The sequence below is a fragment of the Equus caballus genome, chromosome 11 (genome assembly GCF_041296265.1).
Source record: "Equus caballus isolate H_3958 breed thoroughbred chromosome 11, TB-T2T, whole genome shotgun sequence".
Classification (NCBI taxonomy): Eukaryota; Metazoa; Chordata; class Mammalia; order Perissodactyla; family Equidae; genus Equus; species Equus caballus.
Genome location: NC_091694.1, coordinates 15,932,247 through 15,945,412, shown reverse-complemented (window position 1 = coordinate 15,945,412; position 13,166 = coordinate 15,932,247). Strand labels below are relative to the sequence as shown.

The window sequence follows — 13,166 nt, the reverse complement described above, 5'->3', positions numbered from 1 at the left end:
GTGGCATGGTATCCACTAGAATTAAGAAGTTCTGTGAAGCTCAAGGTTAGAAAATGGTAGAATTTCTTTTTAAAGTCTTATTGGAATGAAACTTCTCTAAGATGATTCCTATGTAGGATGGGAGCTGTCCTGTTCCCTATTCTCCAGCTTCTTTATTCAACTTTAAAAAAAAAAGAAAGAAAAAAAGAAAGAACATGTTTGTTTTTCAGACTTCAGTGTGAAGTATCTTCAAATGTTAAACCTGGCAGAGTAGCCAATGTTCAGTATGAGAGAAAATCATCCAGTAGGCATTTGGGCCTCCTTTCAGGGACGTATTACCAATGAAAATTCCATTGCTACTTTTTCCTTCTGTTTGATTTATTCATTAGACTTGAAACTGAGATAATGGTTTCATTTCCCTCTTCCATGACACTCCACGTAAAAGGAGCAGGAGGGTTGTGTTACCAGTGGCTTACAGAACTCTGCTGACCACTAACCTAGTGGGGAGTAGAGAGACAGTTCTAAGTGTCCACAGTTCCTACAGCCTAGAGCACATGTGGAAAGAAGCACATCTCGAAGGTGATCCAGTGTCCTTTCTTTAATGACCAGTTTTCTCTTGCCTCTGAAAAATTTCATTGAGAATTCTTATATGCAATACTCTGTTAGGCACTCTGGAGAATATAAACTCAGAAGGTAAATAAAAATACACAAAACCGTATTATACACACATATCTTACATACATACACACATATACATACATACATTCACACTTAAAGGAGTATATCATTAGGATGCTTTTAGCTGGAAGAAAAAACTCCAACTCAAATGGGTTAAATAATAAAGAAACTTATTACTTCATGTAACAGTAAGTCTAAAATGAGGGCAGCCTCTGATGCTGTAGAGTCAGAGTTCAGGCTCTAATTTTCTGCACTTCTCTTAGCTTAGCCCTCCTGTTGGCTCTGTCTTCAGACCAGCTGACCACATGGTTACAGCAGGGCTGCGGCAGCTCTGGGCATCATGGACGGATAAAACAACATCCAGAGACAGAAAAAAGCGTTTTCTTTCATAAGAGATCAGGGATCTGTTAGCAAGGAGATGGGGGTAATGGATGCCATCAGAAAACCTACAGTCTAGTAGAGGAGAGAGCATGTAATAGTATGGTAGATACTGTACTAGAGGTATATACAATCTATAATGGTAGTACAAAAGAGAAAGTACTCCCCTTTCTCGACTGCAGGGAAAGGTAGAGGCTGATCAGAGAAGACTTCACTTGGGGAAGAGATAGTTAATCTGGTTTGGGACATGTTGAGTTTGAGGTACTATGGAACCGCCAGGTGGAGAAATCCAATACATAGTTGGATGTTTATTGGTCTAAGGCTGAGAAGTCTAGATAGAGAAAAGATACAGGATATAGGTGGTGGTGAAGGCTCTGAGGATGGATGAGCTGATGGAGAGAGAGGACAGACTAGGACCAAAAATGAGATCCTGAGGAACAGTGACATTTAAAGCATGGGTGAAATAAGAGGAGTTAACAAAGACAGAAAATAAAAGTGAAAATCTTTTCATGCCATCTGTGTGTGGGTGGTTGTAAGCCAACTAGAAATGACATTTTGTGATATTCACACATGTGATTTGGGTAAAGGACTGGTAAAAGCTAGAAACATTGCAATACCCGTTATTTACTCAGTGGCAGATGCCCTTCCCTAAGAAACTGGTTGAATGAGAGAGTTTTGCTGGAGGTATGGCTAAACCTGAACAGTCCCCCACCCAAAGCAGAATTGGGGCATTAAAATTTCTAAAATCAGTCTCTTTTTCTTTGCAGGAGTGGACACACATTACTTGCCTTCTGGTTTTCCCGCCAAGAGGGAAAACTAAACCGACAGCAGACTATTGAACTGGGACATCACATCCTCAAAGCACACATTTTTAAGGTAATTAGAGAAGTTGAAAGCTTTTTTTCTTTTCACCTCCATCAGTCTTTCCTTAATACTGTGTGTATGAAGCTACTGTTACCTCAGTGTAGTCTCTGCTTTCTAAAATTATTTTGTTGCAGAGTTGGTCTATCTCCTAAAATTTATAGCCTGTTCCTCCTTAGGGCTTTGGAAAGAGAACCACATTTGTCACCTCCCAGTTTAGCAAATTGCTAGGCTTTCCAGGAAATGTACGTGTATAATCATTTAGGTAAGAAGCATATACATATATATATGTGTACTCCGTATGTGACCTACCATCTCCTGATGTAGTAGGCATGTTGTAGTAGTCAGTTGCAGGTTTTCACAATGTCAAAAAAAATCACTGACAGCAGTTACTCTTTCAATGTTCTTATTATTGCTTTACAAAGATTTTAATATTCCTGGTGATATGATTTTCAAGCTATTTATCTGGAACCAACTGTAACCTTCCTTTGAGCCACTTTCCTCATTCTCTGTTCAAATTATGATCCCAGTTTTTCTCCCACTAGTTTCAAAACTTTTAAGAACTCTACAGCATCATCTTCCCTCTCTCAACATTCCCATGGCGAGAATGAAGGAGCCAGAGGAGGGCACATAATCCATCTGTTTGTGCATGTATGCATTCATATTGTTTATTCACTGCTTACTGAGGCATTGTACTAGGGATACAAAAACAAAAAAGATACAGTCCCTAATCTCAAGGAATTTATAGTCTAGATAACAGTTTTGGGGTAAAGCATAAACATCAAGGAAGAAATTTGTTCTTCTGGTTTTTCTAGCCCACAGTTTGCTATTGCGTCTGCTACCTACAATCCCTACGATCTCTTCAGAGTGCTTTGAAATCCTGCCTCAGGATTGAGAAATACAGGTATTCTTCCCCCAAGGGATGCTATTAGAGATAAAACCGTTTTCTTCAGAGAGAAAGATGGCATTAAGGGCACCTCCAAGAAACTAGCAAATTCTTCCCAGTATATAAGCACACAGCCAGAGAAGCCTGTCATCAGACAGAAGTAAAACCCACAGTCCTTTATCTGAATCATAATTGTCTTATCTAACAAATCACTGTACCAAAAATGACCTTACCCAGTGACCTTAATGGGAGCAGAGTGGGACTAAAATAACAGCAAAGTGTCTCATTCCAATTTCAAGTGGACCGAAAAGTATCTGCTACTTCTACAAACTCTAAGATCATTATCCTTCAGTTAGATAGGAATGTAACTTAAGTATTAAGCATCACTGCTTCAAACACTTAGGCTTTTAGCATTGCTGTCTGCCTAGGATCAGACGCAAAGAAGTTGATGCCTGTCTTTTCTGCACCATAAACTAAACACCACTTTAACAGATAAATGATATGAAGTTTCAAGTTTCATTTGACTCAGTATGACTTTATCCAATACATGGAAACCTACATTTAAGCCATACATTCCTGTCATTGACGCACTTTTGTCTTAGGTTGCTGCAGACAACATGGTTGCCTGAGATAAGACTGGCTCCCTGTGTGATTCAGGCCATAAATACTTGGGTGTATAGCATATGGTGATGACACGACTGAGAACTGAAGAATGTAGACTTGGACTATGGTTTTCCTGATGGTGCACTTTTCGGGATCCTTTAACTGTGAAGTGCTCCCTGTTGGTAGGCTTTAGCTTCTCCCAGACTGCTGGAATTCTCAGTCCCCATCAGCTGAGGGTTGTGAAAAGGCAAAAACAGACTCTATGGTAATAACCAGTACAACTTACAACTTCCAGTCAGCAGTTACATATAGTCAAATTTATATTTCTTTTCACTTATTTTTCCCTTATTTTATCTATGTTCATGAAAAAATTGCGTATAATGTCATTACTCACCTTTAAAATATGAGATCGAGGGTCTATAATTCTGGATATTTAGCTGGCTGTGGAACCCTTTTCGTTCTTTTTGTTTTTAACAGCTATATTAAGGTACAAATTTATATACCATAAAATTCACCCCTTTTAAGTGTATGAGTCAATGACTTTTAGTATATTTACAGAGTTGTGGAATTATCACCACTGATAGTACATTTTCATCACCCTAAAAATAAACCTGGTGCCCATTTGAAATCACTCCCCATTCTTCCCCCAATCCCTGGCAACCACTAATCTATTTTCCGTCTCTATAGATTTGACTTTTCTGGACATTTCATGTAAATGAAATCATACCATGTGTGGTCTTCAGTGTCTGGTTTCTTTCACTTAGCATAATGTTTTCAGGGTTCATCCATGTTGTAGCATGTATCAGTACTTGATTCCTTTTTATTGCCAAATAATATTCTATTTTGTAGATATATCACATTTTGTTTATCCAGTCGCCAGTTGGACATTTGGGTTATTTCCACTTTCTGGCTCTTGTTAATAACACTGCTATGAACATTAGCACACAGATTTTTCCCTTTTTTAATTTTTAAGAATAAAATTAGACATTTTAAAGTGAACAGCTCAGTAGCATGTAGTCCATTCATAGTGTTAGTGTTCAGGTTTTATGTGGACATGTCTTCAGTTCTCTTGGTTATATACCTTAGAGTGGAATTACTAGGATCTGTAGTAACTCTGCTTAACATTTTGAGGAATTGCCAATCTCTTTTTCAAAGTGGCTGCACCATTTTACAGTCCCACCAGCAATGTATGAGGGTTCCAGTTTTTTCAAACCCTTGCCAATACTTGTTAGGCATTGTCTGTCTTTCTGATTTTAGTGGGTGTGAAGTCATATCTCATTGTGGTTTTAATTTGCATTTCCCTAATGACCAATGATATTGAGCACCTATAATTCTTTTGTAATCCTCTAATTGCCATTTAGATTTCTTTTTAATCTACGGAAAGAAACAGGATATTTGTGAATTGTGACCAAACATATTTCAATCCAGTTTATAATGCAGGGTATTTCATTGGATTGAGTCTAGTTACTGGAAGGATTTCAGAGTGCTCTTGTGATCAGCTCCTTAAATGCTGCCATCTTAAATGTTTCTTTGATTGGTCAATCCTGTAACATTTCTTACCAGAACAGAACTATTGGCCAGGGGAAAAAAGTGCTGTAAGTAGGCATCTGGAGGTAGAAGAAAGAAGCAAGATCCTTTTGGTCAATCAAAAGGCATGATTTCAAGTACAGACTCTGCCATTTAAGTAGTTTCAATTTTCTCCTCTTTAAATTGTAACAATATTTAACTCTCAGGATTGTTATAAGGATCATAGATATGATATATAGAAAAAGGTACATTTACAAAATGTAAAGTACTAGTCATACATCTAATAGACGGTTTTGTGACCAAAATTATTAGTAATAATCTCTTTCCTGATAAGTAAGACTTAATAACAAGCATAAATTCCAGATAGTAGTATCACTCTTTCACTTCAGAGGTTACCTAACATCCTCTACAGCAGTGATTGGTAAATATGGCTTTGCAGTCCATATAGTCTCTTTTGAAACCACCTATCCATTGTAGCTCAGAAGCAGCCAGAGACAATACAGAAGTGAATGGGTATGACCGTATTCCAGTAAAACAGGATTTATAAAAACTGGTGGAGGGGCCAGCCCAGTGGCACAGCAGTTAAGTTCACATGTTCTGCTTCTCGGCAGCCTGGGGTTTGCCGGTTTGGATCCTGGGTGCGGACATGGCACCACTTGGCAAAAGCTATGCTGTGGTAGGTGTCCCACGTATAAAGTAGAGCAAGATGGGCATGGATGTTAGCTCAGGGGCAGTCTTCCTCAGCAAAAAATGGAGGATTGGCAGTAGTTAGCTCAGGGCTAATCTTCCTTTAAAAAAAAAAAAAAAACTGGTGGAAGAGCCGGCCCGGTGGAGTGGTGGTTAAGTTCACACGCTCCACTTCAGTGACCCAGGATTCGCAGGTTTAGATCCTGAGCATGGACCTGTACACTGCTCATCAAGCGATGCTGTGGTGGCGTCCCACGTACAAAGTAGAGGAAGATTGGCATGGATGTTAGCTCAGGGTCAATCTTCCTCACCAAAAACAAATGAACAAAAAAACTGATAGAAGGCTGAATTTGGCCTTGGACCATTGTTTACCAGCTCCTTCTCCACAGTGAAAAGCACCATTGCCTTTATTTACCAGTATCCTTTTATTATAACCAAACTTGGCCACGTGGATGATCAGATAAGAACAGTAGTAATTCATTTGAGACTCTTGGATATCTACCAGTGGATTGCTGATGATATATCTGTAAATAATTTACCTTAAAGAAATTTATTGGTTGGGGCTGGCCCAGTGGCACAGTGGTTAAGTGCCCACGTTCCACTTTGGTGACCCAGGGTTCACCTGTTCAGATCCCGGGTACAGACATGGCACCGCTTGGTAAGCCATGCTGTGGTAGGCGTCCCACATATAAAGTAGAGGAAGATGGGCATGGATGTTAGCTCAGGGCCAGTCTTCCTCAGCAAAAAGAGGAGGATTAGCAGCAGATGTTAGCTCAGGGCTAATCTTCCTCAAAAAAAAAGAAAAGAAAAGAAACTTATTGGGTAAGTCCTAGGGTTAGTTTTTGCCATGATCTTAAGATCCTGAGCCATAGCTAAGATCCTTTAGATGAGATTGCTCTTCCTGCTTTTCCTTTTTTCTTGAAATATTCAAAAATACTGAGCAAGCTTTCTACAGGCTGGTAAGCAGTGTTATAAATTTAAGTTCTAACAAATATTTAAGGAAGGACTTCATCACCATTTATCTCTGACAAGAAGAGATCCCTTCTTGCCTAAGCAATAGTTCCAGATACTGAAGAGACACTTTTTCTAGTTATCTGAACCTAAAGTTCTCACCATCGGCTCAGAATTTCACTATGGATTATTTTTGGCTCCATCCTGCCTGGCAGTGGGATCCTACCTGTCACCTTTGTTGAGCTGAGTTTATCTAAACTGAAACTCTTTCCTCTCATACTTCATAGGAACAAAGGTTCAAGCCCACCAAGCAGAAGAAATCAGTAGAGCAAGTCCATGGTACAAGTAAAGTTAATACTCCAAATCCTAGAGTCTAGCTCTATATTTCAGGCTTTTATTTCCTGTGTATTTACTTCAACCTCACTTGGACTCTCAGTGCTGCTTCGTGGTCCATTTACTGGACTATTTAATTGAAGTTCATTTACCAAAGTCTATTCTTACTCAGCTCCTTTTCTCATTTCTTTTTCCTCTAACTCTTAACCAACTCAACTCACTCATCAAACAGCCTGACTTGTGAGTCACTGAAAAAATCAAAGCCATTGACTGTGACTTCCCTTAACTACTCTTCTCCTCTCACCTATAAATCACTCTCTATTATCATCAGTTCTTACATCTCTTTTTCTTACCTCAGAGGAAGAGCTGTCCCTATTCCTTTTTTTACAATTTTATTATGAAATATTTCAACCAAGTAGGAAAACACAGATAACTAAAGAATTAAATATTGTCTACCAGATTTAACAGATGTTAAAGAGTTTTTGAAGTTTGCTTCGAATCTTTTTCTGTTTTTTAAGAAATGAAAATGTAACACATACAGTAGAAACGCCCTTTGCATCCCTCTCTTGCCCAGTTTCTCTCCCTTCTTGAGATAATTTCTACCCTAAAGTAAGCATGTGTTCTTCTCATCCAGATTTTTTACTTTTCCAACATAGGTCTGTATTCATAAACAATATACAGAATTATTTTATGTTTTTTAAACGACGCAAATAGTATCATACTCTTCATATAATTATATAACTGTTTTCACTCAACTTTGCATATTTGAGATTTATCTATAGCTCTGGATCAGTGGTTTTCAACTTTGGCTATATATTGGATTCTCCTGAGGAGCTTTAGAAAACACACACACATATTTCTGAGCCTTACTCCCAGAGATTATCATTCATTGTTCTGGAGTAGAACCCAAGCTTTTTTTTTTTTAACTAATAGACTTTATTTCTTAGAGAAATTTTAGGTTTATAGAAAATACAGAGAGTTTCCATGTACTCACTCCTCCCACCACAGTTTCCCCTATTATCAACGTCTTGCGCTGGTGTGGTAAATTTGCTGTAATTGATGAACCTATATTGATACATTGTTATTAACTGAAGTCCATAGTTTACATTAGGGTTCATTGTGTTGGACAGTTCTGTGAATTTTGCCAAATGCATAGTGTCCTATATCCACCAGTACAGTATCATACAGAATAGTTTCACTGCCCAAAAATACCGAATCTATCGAAAGTATTCCTCACTGGGGCCAGCCCAGGGGTGCAGCAGTTAAGTTTGCACGTTCCACTTCAGCGGCCCAGCATTCATCCAGTTCAGATCCCAGGTGCAGACCTATGCACTGCTTGTCAAGGCATGCTGTGGCAGGCATCCCCCATATAAAGTAGAGGAAGATGGGCACAGATGTTAGCTCAGGGCCAGTCTTCCTCAGCAAAAAGAGGAGGATTGGCTGCAGATGTTAGCTCAGGGTTAATCTTCCCAAAAAAAAAAAGTGCTCCTAGCTAACTCTTCAGAATTGGCGAACACACCCTGGGGGAAAGCAGCTCTATAAACTGCTCTCCTGGGCCCCATCCTATCCCAGATCCTGGCCCAGTAATTCTTTTCCAACTTGTTAGTCCTCCCATGTCTTCGGGGAGGATGTTTTTTAAATTTTGTTCAGCTTTTCCTAGTTGTCCTTAGCAGGAATGTTTGTCCAAACTAGATCCACTATTACCAGAAATGGAAGTCCTCCCAAGTCTCCTTGAGCAAAAATTATGGCTCGACATTCTGGGAACATCCAGCCTTTCTCTATAAGCATCTTAGGCTTTCTCATCTAAGATTACTTTGGTACCCCTGAATGACTGAAACTGTCCTGGGTATCACCCAGGAAAAAGAGGCAATTTACATTCAAGAAAACTAAATCTAAACTTGTAGGGCCTGAGCAGAGGAATGAGTTGCTACATCTTTCAGAGAAGCTAAATACATCATTTTTGAATTCCCTGTGATGCCAGAGACTTTGAGCAAAAGGAGAATTGCCATGTGACTTTAATAAAGACTGATCCTGCATTATTCTTCTGTAAGATATAATATTCATAATAATTCTTGGGATTAAGTGAACATATCCAAGAAATCCCACTTAAGTCAATGCTTAAGAGAAAGTTGACTATTGCAGGTCATAGTAATAGTTGTACTTTAAATTTCGTAGTTGAAAAAGAAGCAAATAATGCTTAGTTGAAATCATAAGAGTAAAGCCATAGGAGTAGATCAGATTGTCTGGGATAAAAAAGGACAGTTTTGGGGGCCAGTCCAGTGGCATAGTGGTTAAGTTCATATGCTCTGCTTCGGTGGCCCAGGGTTCACAGGTTCAGATCCCAGGTGCAGAGCTATGCACCACTTATCAAGCCGTGCAGTGGTGGCATCCCACATACGAAATAGAGGAAGATTGGCACAGATGTTAGCCCAGGGACAATCTTCCTCACCAAAAAAAAGGGGGGACAATTTCAGAGAAGAGGCCCAAGGATGGAGAATGGTTTGGATTAAAAAGTAAAGGGAGAGGGGCTGGCCCCGTGGCCCAGTGGTTAAGTTCGCGTGCTCCGCTGCAGGCGGCCCAGTGTTTCGTTAGTTCGAATCCTGGGCGCGGACATGGCACTGCTCATCAGACCACGCTGAGGCAGCGTCCCACATGCCACAGCTAGAAGAACCCACAATGAAGAATACACAACTATGTACCGGGGGGCTTTGGGGAGAAAAAGGAAAAAATAAAAAATCTTATAAAAAAAAAAAAAAGTAAAGGGAGAAGCCAGGAATCAGCTGCTTTGCCTATTCTAGTTGCTACTTTTCCAGCTAAGAATTCAGAATTGACGTCCCAACTCAGGTACATCTGCTTTTTTTAACTTGGTATAATGAAAAGAACATGAACTTTAGAGTAAAAAAAGACTTGGCTTCTAATTCCAGCTCTATTTTTTTTCTTTAAATGAGTTTATTTATTTACTTTTTGGTGGGGAAGAGTGCCCCTGAGCTAACATCTGTTGCCAATCTTCCTCTTTTTGCTTGAGGAAGATTGTCCCTGAGCTAACATCTGTGCCAATCTTCCTCCATTTTGTATGTGGAACGCCACCACAGCATGGCTTGATGAGCAGTATGTAAGTCTGCACTCAGCATCTGAACTTGTGAACCCTGGGCTGCAGAAGTGGAGCATGCAAACTTAACCACTACTCCACCAGGCCAGCTCCCTCCAGCTCTACTTTTTAATAGCTGTGTGACTTAGGAAAAATTACTTAACCCTCTCTAGTTGGTTCCTGCTATATAAAAATAGTGATAAATTCTACTGCATAGTACTGTCATGGAGATTAGATTAAATTAAAGGAGTGAACATATGAAAAGGCCCCAGTACAGAATCTGACACACAGAGGATACTGAATAAATGTTAGATTTCCTTCCTTTTTTTCCTTCAATCATAATATATAAAGCATGTCTTCCATTGCTGAAAGTTCTCTATTGGACTATGGATATTAGTTTCTTTCTAGTGTTTTTTCTGTCTAAGTGGTTAATATAGTTTTTCATTGCTCAAATGGTCTTGATGAGGCCCACACATAATCTAAATTAGGAGACTGAGGCCCAAATGGGGAGTTGGAGATAAGTTTCCTGGTTTTCCAGGATCTACGGTGGAGGTGAGCTCTAGAACCTAACTTGTCTAGACTCCAACCCTGAGGGAGTAGCACCTGGAATTCTTCCAAAAAGAACTGGAAATATTCAATCTCATGTGTCAGAATAAACAATCATAACTGTTTAACAATGAATTTACTTCAGTTTTTGTATTTGTTTGCATATGAGTTGATTAGCCAAATGAGAGAGTTTATGATCCATGTCCCTGTTATTAGCACAAAGGAAAAGAAGTTCTGAAGTAACAATGAGCAATCAGAAAATGTGGTATGTTATTCTGATTCTTATCGGTGCACCCAGCTCTTGATGCCTAGATGGATACTCTAACAGACAGTCACAGCAGAGCTCAGCCTCCTTAAGGCCAGAGAAAATAAGGATAATGTAGAAGTGTAGTAGCCATTTTCAATCATAGAGCAGGATAAAAGTAGGAATAATCTCCTTGGACTGTAAGGGACTAAAACCAGATTTTGTTTCAACCTCCCAGCATGGGATTGTGTTCTGGTAACCCAGAGATCTGCTGCATCAGGACTTGGCCCAGTCTTTTTGGCTCACCTCGTGTCCATCATTTATAAGTGGGATAGGAAGGAACGAGAGGAAGAGTAGACATAATTAGCATCATGCTTCCTCATTTTGTCAAGTTTGCATGTTGTCAAGGATTGCATGTTGGGAATGTTTAGACACAGGCAGCCACACTGACAAAGCCATGTCAAAATGGCACAAAATACAAAAGCATCCACTTCTAGAGATATATCCTATGGGTATACTTGCACAAGTGTAAAAAGGTATATGTACAAGGATAACTATGGAAACGTAGTTATAATAATGAGAAAAAACAACAGAACTACCTAAATAGCCAACTCTGGGGACCTGACTTAATTAAATTCTGATTTGGAGGCATCCACATAATGGACTACTACATCTCTCTTGAAATAGAATGAGACAAAAATATGTGTACAAGTATGGAATATGTCCACAATATTTTGTCTAAAAAATTAATAGAAGAATATCTACTTTTCCTTTACATTCATAAAGTGTTTTTAAACCAATTATAGTATATGAACCTTATGTGGATCCCAATTCAAACCAAAAAAATTATTTCTTTTTTTGATAAAATCAAGGAAATTCGAACACTGTCTAGGTATTTGATATTATAGAATCCTTGTTAATTATATGTATGATAATGATGTTGGACTGTGTTTTTAAACCAGTCATTATCTTTTAGAGATGCTTACTGAAATAGTTACATGTTATCTGATAAAATGTCTGGGATTTGCTTCAAAATAATCCAGTCATGGGGGAAGAAGACTGTGGGCAGGAGTGTAATAAAACAAGGTTGGCCATGTTGCTGGTTTGGACGAAAGGATGTATTCTAGGCAAGAATGACCTTCATTTCAGGGAACAAGACAAACAGAAGTAACTTAAGTTTTTAAAAAGAATACCTCCCCAGATCCGCTTATTATGTCCCAGATTTCATTGTTAAATCTTCCTGCCCTCAGGATTTCCTGCTTTAACTCACTTGACCCAAATATAGGCAGAATAGTATGAGGATTGCCAGAGAGTCTTGCCCTAACAGCAGGAAATTTAAAAAACAAATTATTCTAACTTCCTTTTAGAGAAGCCCAAGTGAAAGGGGCAAACGTTAGTAGATGCAGTGGGACCTCTTCCAGTCATACTGGAGAAAATTTGTTGCTGATCGTGATCAAACCTATGGTGGTGTTTTCCTGAGGATGAACAGACTTGAGATCATTTTAGGGATGTTAGTCAGGGTGAGAAATGCCAGCTGCTATAACAAACCTGCAAAATCTCAATGACTTAATAAAGGTTTATTTCTCACTTACTTTGCAATCCAATACAGATCATTGGGCAGGCTTGCTCCATGTAGTAGTTCTGAAATCGCCTAGGGCCTCAGAATCCTCCACTGGATCCTCTGCATCTGGCCTGCCATCAAGAGAAACAATAGGAAGTGTGGAGAAATGCACAGGGGGTTTGGGGCCAAGCCTGGACATGACGTATGACTTCTGCCCAAAATTTAGTCACATGGCCCACTTAACTGTAAAGGAGGGTAGGAAATACAATTTTCCCAAATGCCCAGGAAGAAAATGAGATGGAGATCAATGATCACATTGCTTTATCTCTATCACAGTGTATATTTTAGTAACTTGAATTCAAGAGATTGATTCAAGAAGGCTAATTGAAACGATGTGGGAGGAAAATTACATCCAGATAAAGCATAAAAGAGAGATATTAAGTAGATTTGTTGCCAGAAACTACTGAGATAGAGACAATTTAAGTTAACTTGTTCCTACAGGACTAATCTTTGTCCCTATTTTTGGATTGGTTTTGCTGGGCATGGATGTTGTTAGGGCAAGACACCACTCTCATTTGTTAGTACCATAAACCTGGAGGTCACTAACTTACTACTGATGGTACTTTTTAGCTGGGCTAATAATTGACATGTTTATATTTCTTTTTCAGGGTTTGAGTAAAAAAGTTGGTGTATCATCCTCAATCCTCCAAGGTCTCTGGATCTCCTATAGCACAGAAGGTCTTTCCATGGCGTTGGCATCTTTACGAAATCTCTACACTCCAAATATAAAGGTAAATGCATATAAATTACAGACAGATTAAAGAATTAACTGAAAAATAAAATT

At 39.0% G+C, this 13,166-nt stretch overlaps 1 protein-coding gene across 14 annotated transcripts in view; it reads left to right on the top strand.

Annotated features, from left to right (window-relative positions):
- The window catches only part of TANC2 (tetratricopeptide repeat, ankyrin repeat and coiled-coil containing 2), a 388,516-nt gene that overhangs the window by 333,021 nt on the left and 42,329 nt on the right, over window positions 1-13,166 (top strand). For all 14 annotated transcript variants that reach the window (XM_070227084.1, XM_070227082.1, XM_023652253.2 and 11 more), the window contains 2 exons: window positions 1,803-1,911; window positions 12,991-13,113. In XM_070227084.1, coding sequence (XP_070083185.1) covers window positions 1,803-1,911; window positions 12,991-13,113 — 232 coding nt within the window. The remainder of the gene's footprint in view (window positions 1-1,802; window positions 1,912-12,990; window positions 13,114-13,166) is intronic.